We start from the raw sequence: 17,577 nt of genomic DNA on the forward strand, positions 1-17,577 counted from the left end.
TTTGACCTTAGATAAATCCTGGCAGTATCTCAGGATGTTGAACTTCATGACTGCATCATATCCAGCAATCTCTTGGAAAGAAACAGTTCACAGAGCAAGTGGTGCACACTTACTGGAACAAAATGGAGGAAATTGCACTTTTCTCCCAGTGGTGCTAGGAGAAACACATCTCCCCTAAGAGCTTCAGTACTACAAATAGCTTTTTTCTTCCTGTGACTAATTGAGGAGAAGAAATTAACTTCCTTTCATCAAGGGCTATCAGTTCATGATTTGAGATACATTTGCCACCATGGAAAGGAGAATATTGGTCACAGCAAGACTTAAGCTTACCTTAACCAAAGTCCTTGACCTTAAGCTTACCTTGACCAAAGTCCTTGACCTTAGGCTTACCTTGACCAAAGACCTTGACTTTAAGCTTACCTTGATCAGAGAACTTGACTTCTTACTTAGAGATAAATATTCTATTTCTGCTTGATAAGTTTTAAAGTAGTGGACTGATATATATCCAATCTGATACAAAGTTTATGTTAGTAAAATCTGGATTGTATTTTCCAGTAATATTTTCCAACAATTTTGACATTACAGAATTATCATTGGTATTGAGTTTCACCCCACTTATGACTAGTGGATAAATTATTTTCAGTATTTTTATAGTTTATAAATTTTATTATTATTATTATTATTATTATTATTATTATTATTATTATTCAGGGAGGAGACAAAAGCTACAAGCCAGACCAAAACAAGCATGCTCAATTTAAGGTGAGGTAAATTTTTATCTGAAAAAGATTTGAGTCATTAGAATTTGTGTGGTTCTGCTCCATTTATGCCAGACAGATAAGCATTAGTTCATATCCTTGTGCTATCCTGGATATCATGAATTCATATCTTTTATGCTAGAGTAGATATCATGAGTTCATATCTTTAATAAAATTTCATTTACAGTGCAGGTTATCCTTGATTATCCCCACATTGGAATATTGTGATATTGTCTATCTTTACATTACCACACCTTAACCACTCAGGGTTCCACTCTACAGCTCTAAAGGATAAACAGTGTGCCAGCAAACAAAACAAAGTATCCTTTCACTCCATCGATACACAGACCAGTCATGTGGATCAAACATCCATTTACCTGTCTCAACATTTTGACATCATCCCTACAAACATGGCCTATTTCCATTTCAACTGGCCTAGGCCCACTACAAGGAATCTTCAGGGACAAAGACCTCAACATGGTAAGTTTCTGGAAATCAATACCTCATCAAGTCTATCAAACCTGATGTATACAGGCATTTATGGAGGCCAGTCTAACCCACATATGGCCTCTCTGCTCTCTCCATTTACGATGCCAAGCTTAGTACAGCCTCTGACAGATGTCACCTCTCAATTTTCTTAACCCTTGGTCAATAGAAGGGACTCTTTAATCAGTGACCAATGTTTCTACTTAAGGGCGCTCTATGAGTTTTGTCATTGGTAAACCTCCACACTCTTTGTATGATTCATCTCAGGCAACTCAAGAGAAGTTAGCCTGATCTCATGCAGACAGAGATGATGATGATTGCTCTCTCAGGTTCCTTCTTTACTTCTTGATTTCACTATGTCACAGGAAGACTTGCCCTTCAGAGCCTCCATTCAAGAAGTTTTCTGCCTTTACCCTTGAAGTTCTGCTCTCATCCTACCTTATCAGCTACCTGGACCAAAACTCCAACATCTGTTGATCCTATCACAAAAAAGGAAGAATTCAGCTTACAATTAATTCCACGGTCTTGCAGAATCACAGACATTTTTAATGGTTTACCTCGGCATCAAGTGTGTCTTCTTCTTACAAAATGCCTTTCATCAAATTTTCACCATCAGTTCTACTATTGCCATACACCAGCTTTTCATTGGAAGCCGTAACACTTGACTGGGACATTGCAGCTTTGTGGATGACAAGACCATACTTTATTCGTATAGATCAAAAAATCTTTTCATTCAGTGACAGTCAGTAATGGTCCACAGTTTGATTTACTGCCTTGACTCATGAAAGATAACAATCGTTTTTCTACGTCGATTGATGGAGTCATCACTAGCATCCACAATGAAAGTTTTGTCAATATTACTTTACCCTCTTCAGCTCGACACCTTATTGCATCATTGTATGTAGCTTTTCTTACAAGTGCAACAGTATGCTTAGCTCCAGAAATAACTTTTCAAACATCTCTACAAAATCCAAAAGTATGAGATAATGGAATTGTGCATGAAAATCTTTTACGATTACCTTTTAACATTGATCAACATGCTGAGAATCCTAAATTAAAATTTGGATTAACGCTAATAATCATGTTTTCCACATCAGCATCAGCAGTGCCGTCATTGTTCTTGGTCATCTTATTTCATGCTGTCTGTGATCAGGAAAGTCAGATAATCATCTCAATATCTTGTTAGACCTGTTATCATTGTGGCAATGTCAACGTCATTCTGAATTGATTCAGTATTTCTTCCATCAATGATATATGTGGCACTGTCAAAACAATACCATAATACCATTATTAACAAAACCAACACTATCATTAGCTCCATATTCAGTATTATCAGTTTTTATAATTTCACCTTCTATTTTGATAAATGCTTCAGTGGGTAAGAAATATATACTTGTATCCTGAACTTGTTGTTCGATTCTCCCACACCAATCTGGTTCTTGTGCATCATAAGAATAATACTGATAATTGTGCAGATTTATCTTTGAGAACTGGCACATCCATGTCAAGTGCTGTCTGACATACGCTTGAACATTTTATTATAATTGTTATTGTCTAACACAAAGACCACTTTCTGCTATTAGATTAGCAGCTATATTATTTTCTTTCTTTGACATGGTTACACCAGCCAACTGTGCTAGTTTTTTATTTGCAGCTTGATTTATTATTTTACTAACATTTGAAGGCATGACTTCAGTACTGGGTAATTTTACTGGCTGCGGTTTTCGTCATATTAAATCGTGCTAGTCTATCCTTGATTGCTGAAAATGCTTTACTAGCAACATCACCAACAGCACCAATACCTTTATCACAAACGTCAATATATTTCATTTCCAGTTGCTTTGCAATCGGTATAGCTTTTGGGGCTATTCTTTTAAATAGACCCTGGACAACATCACAGAGCCCATCACCGTAAAATGCTTTGTATGTTGGTAATCATTAATTTATCACCCTGTCTAGTTATGATCTAAGTTGAGAATTACGTATGATCATCTTATTTTAATCATTGTGTCTAATTACATACCCTCAATCACTACTCTGATAGTCATTGATTTCATCAATAAGAGACTGATAAACATCAACATCCATGATACCACCTGTAAATAATCATTGTCGAATGGCTGCTTCATTAATACTTTCTGGGGAATTATTACCAGCTCCTTTTCTGCCCATCAGAATTTCTAGTCTTTCAACATCTGCAAGGACGTTGCTGGGACATGGAACAATAAGACCACTTCCTCAAGTAACAAGACTACCTCCAGCTGTTTCTTCTGCTTCCTTCTTACTTGGTGAAGAATGTAATTTCTTCCATCATTTAATTTTTTCAAATTCCAAATCTTCTATTTGTTTCAGTTTCGACTTCATTTGTATTTCTCTTTGTTTCCTTTCTGCCTTTGATTTTTCAGGTTGCTGCTTCATTTCTTCTTCTCTTTGCATCCTTTCCTGTTTTGTTTGTTCAGTATAAACATCTACTATCAGGTTAAAAATAGTAAAATTATTCATATCTTCCTTAGATCTGATCTGCGGAGTATCAGTAATGACGCAATATATATCCTTGACCCAATCGGCAGCTTTTAAAGTTTTAACATATTTGGGTTTTACATATTTATCTCTATCATGATGTCCAAACTCTGCAATATTAATTAATTTATCTGAGTTAAGGATATCGGCAATACCTTCTGGCGTAAATTTATCCATAATTTTTGTTTTGACTCCTTGCAGAGATTGTAGATGAGGAGGTTGCTGGGGTAGTGGTTGAACTGCTTGAAGACGGCCAGCAGTATCAACAGGCATTGTTTCAAGAGCTTTTTGAACCACCTCAGTTGCTATAATAATTTTCTTTCTTTGTTCAACAATTGGTTTAAATACCTGTTCTGTACCTTCTGCAAATCCAACCTGAGACTCCTGACATGCTTGCAGTTGCTGCTTGACAGCATCATGAACAGGAATATATTTCTTAACTGACTCTGGTCGCTCTCAAGCTAAATTAGCTGTGCGAGATTCCATTATTGACATAATAATGATTTAATTACACACACACTACAACAGCAGGGAGGGTGCAACCAACAATGAGTGTCTGATAGGTTAACGAACACGCATACAAATTTGATAACATGAACGACAAAGATGAAATAACAAAATGAGCCAACCCAATTAGAGAGACTCTCGGTTTTAGTTAGAGGCTTTGGTTTGGCGTTATTGACCTTGTATTTTTAATAAAAATTTGCATGAAGTTTTATTTTGAAAGAAGACTCTTCTAAAAAGAGGTATATTCGCCCTCACTGCTGCTGATGTACTACTCTCCTCCTCCACCTTCCTTAAGGATCATCATATAGCCAAGCTATGATCACAACCATTATCGTCTTATCTACTTTTTATCAGCCAGATCAATGAAATATGCAAAAAAGCCACTAAGAAGATACATTTTACCACCCCTCAACCACAACACCAACACAAGGACATTTCAGGAAACCAGCAAAAGGAACCAAGGGATGTGACTCAAATAAACCTCTGACAAGTTGTCCTATCATAGTTTCTCATGTTGAACACCACAGTTCTTTCCAACCAAAAGTAGACAAAAGACAGAAGTAGCGATCACTTATGCCAAAGTTTCTCTAAACAACTGCCTCCATCTCTCAAAAAATTACATCGTCTCAATACCACCCTTCCCACAGATCACAGTTGGTAGAGGGCTTCAATATCTTTGCTACTGAATGGGACAATATTTGCCACGATAATCATTGAACCCAACAAGTGGTTTCCCAGGGACTTTGCATCACTTTCAAAACACCTCCTCCACTGCGCTGTCCATAGGATTTGAATGGCCTGGACGCATATGCCTATCTTTCAACAATTCTCATTCCAAAGGTGATACAAAAGGCAAGTGAAGTTTAGTGTTGCCTCATCCTCATTGTACCACTCAGATGGAAGTAGTTATAGATAAGCAACTTTCTTTCAATGAAAATTCCCTGGAAAATAGCATATTTTCCCTGTCTACTCAAACAACCATGATGGCAGTTGCTTCACCCCGGTCAAGAGCTACTGAACCTGCATATCTGGATCATATTAAACAGGGCCTCAGAAATAAACAGTTCTGACAACCAGTCATGGAGAGAATCACTCGAGTGAGAAGGTCAGCCACTCTGAAAACATATAAAGGCAAATGGAACATTTTTACACTGTGGTGTACACAAGAACATTCTACCACCACAGGCATCTATACCTAAAATAGCTAACTTCCTCCTCTGGTTCTTCAATGAGAAAAAGCTTGCACCAGTCTCGATCAAAGGTTACCACTACATGATTGCTGACACCTTGTCATCCTAGAAGATGTCAGAAAAACAGACTTATCTTACCTCCTGTCCCATCTTTGATCATACACAACCAGACTTATTTGCCCTGTGCCCAAAGTGGATCCTATCATGGATATTAACCTGGTTGAACAAAACACAATTTGAACTGCTTTCAGGGGCATCATTGGCTCACCTTTCATACAAGACCATCTTCCTTATCAGATTAGCAAAATCAGTGATCAGGTAACCCGAATTTCATGCAATTCCAGCAAGACTGGTCAGCTTCACTTATGACAGTTCCCTCTTTCATCATCAAGAACAGGCTTCCTTTCATGACCAACCAGACCTTTGTACTGAAATCATTGTCTACTCAGGGCACTTCCACTCAGTGCCAACTTGTATATTAAAAAGACATCTGTTGCAACGAGGGAGATCATGCCTATTATTACCTGCCAAACAGGGACAGGACCATATAAAAGCACAGACCCTTTCATCCTGGATTAATTGGGTTATTTGCTATGCATATCAAGAAATAACTCCAACTCGGATGAATTTGTTACACATTTCACAAGGTTAGAGCAGTTGCCGCAAGCATCATCTTTGACCAAAACTGTTATTTATGCTGTGGAATGGAGATCTGAGACCACATTCTCCAGTTTTTACCTCAGAGATGTTTCATCCCAAAGGGCTCACCTTGATCAGGTAGGTCTTATAGCCATGGCACAACAGGTCACCTTTCCAGATCATTTGACAGCTTCATAAGACGTGACTTCACAACTTCTGCTTTCCAAAGCCACTCCTCAATAGATGGAGTCTTCTCCAATTGGGTTACCTAGAAGCTCTCTCACATACCTTATGAGACCAGAGGTTGCATCTGAGAGGTAAGGGGATGTACCGCCCTCCACCTTGTACCTATTCTCCTAAGGTATTATGATTAGATAGCGCATTTAAAGGAAAAACAATTTGTAGTAATTATATGTTTCTTTGCAAATACTTAGCCAATCATAATACACGTCCACCCACAAAGCCTCCTCACAGTTATATCCACATAGAGAATGTGCCTTATCCTCCAGTAGTAACTGAGATATTCATGGGTTTTGCTGACAATCCATATATCAAGGGGAGATCACTCTGCCTGAGCGCCACCTATGTAGGCAGATACTTTTAGCTCTTTTTATGATTGAGTATTAATGAAGAAACATATTTTACTAGAAAAAATAGTTTCCTACTGATTAATAATAATAATAATAATTAATAATATCCTTTATTATTCCAAGGTAACTTAATAAGCTGATAGTTTACATTATGGCCCTGCAATTAAAACATATACAAATATTTAGTTTAAAAAATCTACAAAGTTAATATCTTCTGCATAAAAGAAAACATATAAAAGTTAATACAAATTATACATGGTCAACATATTATCACTTTGATATATCACAGATACCAGTGACTGTGGTTTAGCTCCGGTGGCCTAGTGATTAGAGCGTCCGCCTCGGATGTGAGAGGTCATGGGTTTGATCCCCGGCCGAGTCATACCAAAGACTTACAAAAATGGTACTAACAGCTGCCTCGCTTGGCACTCAGCATTAAGAGGTTAGTGTTAGGACTGGTCGGCCTAGCCTCAGGATAATGTGACTGGGTGGGACATCATGCTACATGTCTGCGGCATGATGCCCCAGTGCTAGACATCACTATAAACTGCCACATGGCAGACATCATAGCGATATGACTGAAAAATTGTTAAAGCTACATTAAAAATCCCAATCACACACATAGACTATGGTTTATGTGGTCATAAAATCAGGACTGCTCATTAAAATATTATGTAGAGGTACAGTGTGACCCCGCTATAGCACGTTCCATTATAACATGAATTTAAATATAACACGATTGTGGCGTGGCTCCCGAAATTTCATATACATGTATTTTTCTCATACACGAAATTAAAAATTCTTTCTTAAAAGTACGAAAAAACAAAGTTTATTAGCAATTTGAGGAAGAGATCACATATGAATAACACAAGATGATCTTGGCATGGCTCCTGAAATTTTATATGTGTTTTTCTCGCACACAAAAAATAGTTTTATCTTCTTAAATGTACAAAAATAACATGTAAAAAGTTTATTCAGTTGTCGTGCAAAGCTTTTCACCAATGTCACAAATCATGATTTTCTTTTCCTTATTGGCGGCAAAATATACCATCAGGCAACTTTATTTTTATTGTGACATTGTCAGCTGTTTAAACTTGTACTTACAACCATTGCTTCAGGGGCCCCGAGTGGCTGAGTGGTCTAAAGCGCTCTCCGTTACAGATCACTGCCATCTCACCTTTGTCTGTGTAGGTTCGAGTCTTGGATTTGGCCAATGTGGGTATGTGAGAAAGCTTGCCAGTTGCTTCTCGTGGGTCAGTGGTTCTTTCCGGGGTTTTCCTGGGTTCTTCCTCCACCATTAAAGCTGACCGCAATGTATAGCCTATCGTATGCTGAAAAATGGTGTTAAACCCTACAACAACAACAACAACAACTATTGGTTTGGAGTGGAGAAATTCAGAGGCCCCATGAAAGGAAGCCACAAACGTGATATAAAATGCACTGAAATTTATATATTGTTCCATAAACAAATTCTTTGTCCATATTGACAAACCATCTTAACAGTACATTGTTATATCATAATCTACCTATGCTGACATCTAGCATGAGTACTGTATGTTGTGAGATATCGGTTTATTGTTGTTGTTGATATTTCTGGTAGCAGGGATCAACTGGATGAGGCTTTATCTCATCATCTATCTTTTGTCACATTTTCGGCCGCTTGTTAGTCATTAGTATGTTTACAGAGACTGACATTTGTATATGGATGGTAAGTAAAATTCCTTTTCTTTTCACTCGGAATTACATCCTTCAGAACACACATTTTCTGTAGTAATCCATGTTATCAAACCAGAACACTTGTGTCTCTATCATCCGTTGATCTTTTTTTAAAGTTCTGATGCATGCGTGGAAGGCAGCATCAATCTGGTACCACCAACATTGAGAAAAGAAAACAGATCTTACTTGTAGGTCTATTTAGTTGGCAGGAAGGTACAGTAACTACAATTGACCAAGGATGGCCAATTCCATTTTGAAAAATGTACCCAGATAAAATAGTTTGCTGAAATTTCGAAGAAAACATTATCTTTGAAGCACTGGTTTTTTATGAAAACGTACTAAGCAAATAGAGAAAAAGATCAGTCTCAATCATGTAGTACAATTATTTGATGTTGCTGCCACCATAAGAAATGGGCATTTATTTGGTTCTCCAAACCTGTCCTTTAGCAGTGACTTCAATAATGCATGCACCCTTCATCAAAGAAAGCCGAATACAAATCTTCAATAAAAACAAAGAACCTTTCTTCAAAGGAAGTAAGTACCAAACTTAAATCAAAGCAATTGAATCTGATGGATTGTTTCATTTTCCAACGTGACTGGAACATATTTACTGTGCTGTGAACGTTTCCTTTTTGCAGGAAAAATGTTGATGCTTACAAACGCTATCATCGTCGGCTTAAAACGGAAACTAACTTTGACCGACTTGGGACCTACTGAAAAGTAAATGTGCTTCATCATTCATTATATGATTGTGCTATTTTTTCCCACTGAATTCAGACCTACATGGCCTGTGACAAAATCATTGAATATTTTAAATCTCTATGTGTGCATATTTGTGATGGAATTACTTGTATTTTGGATTCAATGTATATGATGAGATTCGCAGTTGAGTACACAGTGTTGATACTCTATTCATGCTATACATTAGACATGTATATATAAACAGGATACACATATATGTACCAATACATGGTTCTTGGAATAAAGTAAAATATTATATATGCCTTCTTTGTTTTCACTACAGGTGTATTTCTCATTTAATACACATCGATTTAAGATGGTAACTGTGCCAATGAAGCACATATTTGTTTGCCCACATTTATTACATAACCACCAACTTGCAGATTGTATGGGGTACATACATCATTTTCTTCAGCTAACTGATCTGGTTGCTTATAACATGGTTCAGTCTATAACACGGTGTGGTTCATTGGCTCCCAACTACCATGTTATAGCGGGGTCACACTGTCTAATTTCTTTTAAAAGCTGATCATTCAATGCTTGTTTAATATCATGCTGCAAACTATTCTATAAAATTGTACCAGCGTATGCAATGAGTTCTTAAAATACCCTGTCTGAATCATATAAGTTAGTTTTGTCTCAGCTGTGTAGCACTTGTTTCTTATAAACCTAAAAACTTTTAAGATACTCTGGTGTGAAATTATTTAAGACCTTTAATGTTGGGACAGCTTTTCTAAAAAGAATATCATCTTTAATTAGCATCGGTTTGATAGTACCAAAAAGAGAACAAGGTAGTTGTCTAATAGTACCGAAAAGAGATGGGATAGATGTCTAATAGTACCAAAAAGAGATGGGGTAGATGTCTAATAGTACTGAAAAGAGATGGGGTAGATGTTATATAGTACTGAAAAGAGATGGGGTAATGTGTAATAGTACTGAAAAGAGATGAGGTAGATGTCTAACAGTACTGAAAAGAGATGAGGTAGATGTCTAATAGTACTGAAAAGAGATGGGGTAGATGTCTAATAGTACTGATAAGAGATGAGGTAGATGTTTAATAGTACTGAAAAGAGATGAGGTAGATTTCTAATAGTACTGAGAAGAGATGAGGTAGATGTCTAATAGTATCAAGAAGAAATAGGGTAGATGTCTAATAGTATCAAGAAGAGATGAGGTAGATGTCTAATAGTACTGAAAAGAGATGAGGTAAATGTCTAATAGTGCTGAAAAGAGATGGGGTAGATGTCTAATAGTACTGAAAAGAGATGAGGTAGATGTCTAATAGTACTGAAAAGAGATGAGGTAGATATCTAATAGTACTGAGAAGAGATGAGGTAGATGTCTAATAGTATCAAGAAGAAATAGGGTAGATGTCTAATAGTACTAAGAAGAGATAAGGTAGATGTCTAATAGTATTAAAAAGAGATGAGGTAGATGTCTAATAGTACTGAAAAGAGATGGGGTGGATGTCTAATAGTACTGAGAAGAGATGAGGTAAATGTCTAATATTACTGCATAGTCTCTGCATCTAAGAGGAAATTCATATATGTACATGATAAATAATGGAACTGGGCGTGTGCTTGGGATGCTTTTTTAAGATCTTCATTGGATTGCAAACTTGGAATAGTGTTTCTTAAAAGAAAATTTATTTTGGATAGGTTATTGTAACAAACATGTTGTTTAAAGGTAGATACTGTGTTTTAAAGATATTATTATCAGTAATTCAGCCTCATTTGCAATACTGTGCATTGTGTAGTATAACCAAATCACAGCTTCTATTTTTCCTATTGATGCCAAATTAGATTTCAAAAATGAAAGTACTGTAAGAAAGATTTAACAGAAAAATCCCACTGAACAATCCTCTTGAGCTGTGATGTGGAAATATATGATTTAATTAGTTCCTACATCCATGATGGCCATAAGCATGTACACATTTATTCATTTTAAGCCAGTTATGTGCATAAATGTTTTACAATATTATTCATATGGGAAGAAGTGCTTGCTTTCCATGATTTTCATATTGTAAAACTTTGGCAACTCTTTATTGGCTATGCATTGTTTTATGGAATACCTAACTCTTTTCAGCAAATTGTCTGTGAAATTCTTAGATTGTTCTCCAACCTCCTGCGAGCTGCATTCCTTCCAAATAGCCTTGAAAACTTGAGTGAAAAAGAAAGACTGATATATGGACAGTGGCCAGAAAACAAGCGGGATGTTCCTGGAGCTTGGCTTCCACATTGTGTTCGATATGTTAGGTATGGTCCCTGCTATCATTTCAGTTGTAAATCTGATTTAATAAGGGAATTTGTATCATGTGATTTGGGAGAAAATATTTGCTGACTAGGTTCCTTGCAGTGCCTGGTTTCTCTTCATATCGTATTGATCTTTTGCCTTACAGTGCCATGTTTATAAACTGTTTCCTTGTGAGATGGACTGTAGCTTTTAAGATAAGATAAGAAGATAAGAATTCTTTATTTCAGACTACAAAGTCCATATCTCTAAATTAAAATATAATTATAAAGTAAAAACATTTTATGTGATGGATTGTTATTTGCAAAACTTTTGCCATTGCTTGGAATGAAATAGCTTAAGATGGTGTTTTTTGACCATGTCATGTCATTGTAAGATGACATAGTTCATAAAGGAAAAATGGTGGAGCTTGCAAGAAGTGGAATCATCTGGATTTTGTCCTGTCTCCTTCTTTCAGTATATATGTCCTTCCTGTCCATCTGTCCATCCTGAGAAGCTTGCTAGCAAGATTGCACAAAATTCACTCATCATAAACACATTATCTTTCACTAGTACATTTGGTTTCCATATGTAGGTGACAGATTAGAATTTCAGGTCACTGCAGCAATTTGATGAATATTTTAGAACTGAAGGACATTTTTGACAAAACCATTGTTAGAATAATGAAGCAAAACCACACAAGTTAAGACAAATGAAATTTGATAGATTTATTTTTATTGATGTATAGATCACCTGTGACATATCATTAGATACATTTTTCAGTTTATTACACATTTTCAACTTTCTGAATTTGTATTTTGACAAAAACTTGTTAACACAGATAAACAAAAACCACTCAAATTGGACAAATTGAATGTGGTAGGTGTATATATACAACTAAGTGAGATGTCAATATCTAGACATTCACATATGTGGTAACATTTATGGCAATAGATCTAGTTTGCAACACCTGGACATGCACATATGGCAGCTACAGTCATGGCGGGGCCCCGAGTGGCCGAGTGGTCTAAAGCGCTTTCCGTTATGGATCACTGCCATCTCACCTCTGTCTGCGTGGGTTCAAGTCTCGGATTCAGCCAATGCGGGTATGTGAGAAAGCATGCCAGTAGCTTCTCGTGGGTCGGTGGTTCTTTCTGGGGTATTCCCGGGTTCTTCCTCCACCATTAATACTGGCCGCCATGTATAGCCTATCGTGTGCTGAAAAATGGCGTTAAACCCTACAACAACAACAACAGCAACAACAGTCATGGCAATTGATCTAGTTTGCAACTCCTAGTTGCACATATGGCTACAGTCATGGCAGTAGATCTAGTTTGCAACACCTATTCATGCATGTATGTGACTACAGACATGGCAATAGCTCTAGTTTGCAACACCTAGACATGCATGTATGTGACTACAGTCATGGCAATAGCTCTAATTTGCAACAGCTAGACATGCTTGTAAGTGAATAGTCATATCAATAGATCTAGTTTGCAACACCTAGACATGCATGTAAGTGAATAGTCATGGCAATAGATCTAGTTTGCAACACCTAGACATGCATGTAAGTGAATAGTCATGGCAATAGATCTAGTTTGCAACACCTAGACATGCATGTAAGTGAATAGTCATGGTAATAGATCTAGTTTGCAACACCTAGACATGCATGTATGTGACTACAGTCATGGCAATAGATAGTTTGCAATAGTTATTCATGCATGTATATGATTACATCCTTAGTAACAAGCATAATTTGTTAGCTATTATGTGTCTTAAAGACAGACTAGGTTTAGTGACTGAGTCCATTGCTATTGTTTAGGAGACTTGGTCAAGAAATCCATTTCAACAATCATTCTGCTGAGCAAATAATCCTAGTGCCTCAGTCACTATATATTTTCTGTATTTTGCTCAGTTTTGTCATTATATATTTTGATTTAAAGAGAGTTACATTTTTACCGACAAGACTTGTTAGTATTGTATTTGTTAATCTAAATGATTGGTATGACATCATAATGGTATCAGTTTTAAAGTAATGGTTTCAACCAGGCTATCAAGATAAATCTGTTTGAACGAAAATAGTTTAAATAAGTAGAATATGGTTAGTTTGACCTACTACATTGTTTGCACAAGTTGAAGAATTTGCTTGCATTAAGTCGAAAAAGACAAACCAGACTAAACAGGAAAATAAGTAAAGACTATGAGGATAGGTTTTTGCAAATGTATATGCATAAGTGAGAAAATGTATGAATTTATTAATGGATTTGTATCACTTAATTGATGGAATTGTATTTGTGTTTAACAAAATTATTTGTTTGGGTTTTTCAGGTCATGCGCCAGCTCGCTGTGTCGCCTTGACCTTCCTAGTGACTGTCAGGCCTGTGTCCAGGAGTTGGCCCTGGATATGAGGACAAACTGTATGTTCACCCTGCTGAAACAGGCCATTGCAGGTGAGACAAGCTCAACATTTGTCACATAATAGTAATGATGATATATGAGTGTCATAAAATGATTCTGACTTAAATTGTTGTTTTTGTTGTTTTGGTTTAATGCTGTTTCTAAGCACACAATAGGCTATACATGGCTGACAATTTAACTGGTGGAGGAAAAACCTGGCATATGCCACTAAGAACCACCAACCCATGGGAAGCTTCTGGCAAGCTTTGTCACATGGGCCTAGCCTGAGATTTGAACCACTGTGGATATAGGTGATATGGCAGTGATAGGTAAAGGCAAGTGCTTTAGACCCCTTGAATTTAGTTATTTGAGTAGATAACTGCCAACACATTGACTGTTATTGCATTGTGCACCTTCATGTACTTTTAAACAAATCATCCCGTAACAAATTTAATTTTCTTTATATATTTGAAAAATGTATACATTGTTAAAATTTATTGTTTCAGATTGGTAAGTTTTAAATTTAAAATTTTGTGTGTTTCTTGGTATGATTTTGTCTCATCAGAAAAGTGGCTTATAATGTCAATGTCCCTCCTTTGCTGGTCTGTATGTTGGTACATCACTACTTTCCATTCTGCTCAGTACTTTTCTTAAGAACTTCATGAATGTGAATGTCATTTTGTCAGCTTAAAATAAAATATTAGCTATTTCTAGTTCGAAATTTACCTTTTCTTGCCAAAAGTTAGGTGACATATGACCCTTATGAGATTGACTTGCATCACACTTTTGCACTTATTAGGTACCAAATTGAAACCAAATTCCCCTAATATTATGAAACATAAGCTTAGTTTGATTCTTATCTTTGCCAAAATTTGACTGGGTTTGGTCTTGCTTTGACTTGGAAGTTTGCCACTGCAATTTAAAACAAGGTTTCTTCAATTGTTAATAATGGTGGAAAGCATTCATGACCTTGATTCACACATTTCCTTTTCCTTCCAACTTTTTTGAACTAACAGTTCTGTTATGGCAATCATTCTTAATAGATGACTTCAACTACTTTTAAAAAAAGTCAACTGATGATTGGAAGCTAGAGAGCCAAGATGTGGGATCAAGAATTAGGGTCATACTATAATTTGGTCACCATCCTTAGGAAGCATCAGATGTGGGATCAAGAATGAGGGTAAACCTACAGTTTGGTCATCATCTTTAGGAAGCATAAGTTTTTGGGAGCATTCAGGTTTTTGTTTTTAAATTTAAGAAAAATTAAAAATCATCGGATTTGACAATAAATTTTAATTCAAATTTCTTGAGAAGGGCTTCACTATCAGTAACCATTATACATTTATTACCCATGTTAAGGGGACATACAGTGAGTTGTTTACCCATGGCATGTCATGTCTCATGAGATTGAAGCCCGATTGGAACATAACTTGTTACAGGAGAACAGATCTTCCTATTTCATTCAAGACAAGGATGTTGTTGATTGTAATACCAAATCATAGTTTTATATTTTGCAGTGCAGTTTTCTTAAAGAGTAGCTCGTCCATTTTCTTTGCACCACCATAAACTTCTCTTGGGGCAACATCTAATTTTGGAGGAAATTATATACTTCAGATTCCAAATTTGGGCAACCACCATTTTTAACAATAATCTCCAAAGCACCGGACTGCAACAACCATCAATTTCTTGGTACATAGCAACCCTTTCTTGACCAAGATTTCATTTATTTCCTCATTTGGAATGAAAGTGCGGCTGAATGTACTTTTATGAAGCATAATAAATAATTATGCATTTTCTGTTTATTTTTCATGTATACCAAATAAAACACTTGTTTTTCTGTTATCTCCTCTTTAGAGTCAAAATCATGTATTTATATGCAGTGTGTTCCCTTGTTTTCAGATGTAACATCACTGTGCATCAAGGAAGTCAACGTCATTTATATGCATTGTTTCTCCTGGTTTCAGATGTAAGATCTCTGCACATCAAGGAGACATGGATGGTGGAACTGGATGATGAATTTGGGGGAAGAACACAACTGGTAAAGAAAACTAAAAATAAACAATTATTCATACCTATGCTTTTTTGATTGTTTATATTTTTGATAATTATTGTAATACGAAATTCTGAAGTCGGATAAGTATTTACCCTTTTTTAAAATTGGCTTTGACAGTAGGAACAGTTTCCAAAACAGAACATTTTCCAGTTTATTTTGCTTTTGACCTCACTGCATGTTTTTGATTTCATATTTAGTGGTTACTTAAACTACATTGAATAGAAAACCATGGTGGTTCAATGGTTAGTGTGGATGTCTTTTAATTTCTGGATTTCAGCTGAGCTTAGTCCTGGACTTAAATTATGTCTAAATTCCATAAATCTAATTGGTTAAAATGTAAGTGCTACCTACTAAATTGACCAATCAGGTCTCTTAAGCCATGACATTAAGACTTGCATAGGTGAATTTGGGGCCATGTGCCAGATAGGTTAAGTTTATTACCACTGTATGGGATTTATTTCTAAACAAAATATGAAGAAACATGTTCTTTTATCCTTATTATCAGCCAGCCTTGTTTGGAAACATAGTGAATGAAACTGTACAACATCTCCATGAAGTTGTCGTCCAGAACAAGACAGGGGAGACAGAGGTAAGACATATTTTGAAATTAGAAACATGAATTGTTTTAAATTTTTTGCATTGATTTTTCAACAAGATCTTACAACAATGGATTGTAAATTTCATGAGTTGTTGCTTATAGTAAATCTTAGTGGATGGTAACTTGTCTGTAATTGCTAGAATCATGGAGGAAATTGGTTAACCAGAGTTTTTGGTCACATGTCTGTACTTGCTATAATCAGGTAAGAAACTAGTGAACTTGAGTGTTTGGTCACTTGTCTGTAAGTGGCCGAGTGGTCTAAAGCACTCTCTGTTACGGATCACTGCCATCTCACCTCTGTCTGTGTGGGTTCGAGTCTAGGATTCAGCTAATGTGGGTATGTGAGAAAGCTTGCCAGTAGCTTCTCATGGGTCAGTGGTTCTTCCCGGGGTTTTCCTGGGTTCTTCCTCCACCATTAATACTGGCCGCCATGCATAGCCTATCATGTGCTGAAAAATGGCGTTAAACCCCACAACAACAACAACACTTGTCTGTACGTGCTAGAATCGGGGAGGAAACCAGTGAACCTGAGTGCTTGGTCACTTGACTGTACATGCTAGAATCAGAAAGTAAAGATGATTATTTGCTGTTGGAGTGTTTCACTTTTGAAAAGAAAACCCCTAAATAGTTTTTGTAATTAAAGGTCCATACAATCCAGAATAAAAAGACAACAATGTATAGTACTGTTGTGCTTTCTTTTGTGCTAGACTTGGTTCAGATTAATTTATGAAATATGGGCTATCATACAGTCAAGTACGGGAAAGTTACTGTATCAACAAACATCTCCAAAACGATACATGGATGAGGATATATTGCAGATTATAGATGCCTTTTCTCACATTATCTTGAGAAATGAGCAAGTTGCTTGTTGAATTCATTTACTGTATTATTAAGGTCACATTTATTTAAAATCCTGTAAATCCACATCAACAAAGTAATTGAAGGCAAGTTGTAAATCTTCTAATTTCCCAAAGTTTCTTGCACTTTTCATTGACTATATACCTTCCATCACAGTATTGCTTTTGGTGTAATTAAATTTCTCAAACCATTAATGGGGTACCAGATGGCCAAATTGTCTAGTGCTTATCTTTACCGATCACTGTTATCTCACCTCTGCCCACATGGTTCAGTTGTCTGGCTTGGACAATGTATG

General features: G+C 36.4%; 1 protein-coding gene across 1 annotated transcript in view; it reads left to right on the forward strand.

Annotated features, from left to right (window-relative positions):
• Positions 1-17,577, forward strand: part of LOC149782763 (exocyst complex component 2-like) — a 112,561-nt gene that overhangs the window by 62,991 nt on the left and 31,993 nt on the right. Inside the window, exons 17-21 of the mRNA XM_089934254.1 lie at positions 712-762; positions 11,233-11,402; positions 13,705-13,826; positions 15,738-15,811; positions 16,332-16,415. Of these exons, the coding sequence (XP_089790380.1) occupies positions 712-762; positions 11,233-11,402; positions 13,705-13,826; positions 15,738-15,811; positions 16,332-16,415 (501 nt within the window). The remainder of the gene's footprint in view (positions 1-711; positions 763-11,232; positions 11,403-13,704; positions 13,827-15,737; positions 15,812-16,331; positions 16,416-17,577) is intronic.

Source organism: Sinohyriopsis cumingii, chromosome 15 (assembly GCF_028554795.1).
Source record: "Sinohyriopsis cumingii isolate HCF-2022 chromosome 15, ASM2855479v2, whole genome shotgun sequence".
Classification (NCBI taxonomy): domain Eukaryota; kingdom Metazoa; phylum Mollusca; class Bivalvia; order Unionida; family Unionidae; genus Sinohyriopsis; species Sinohyriopsis cumingii.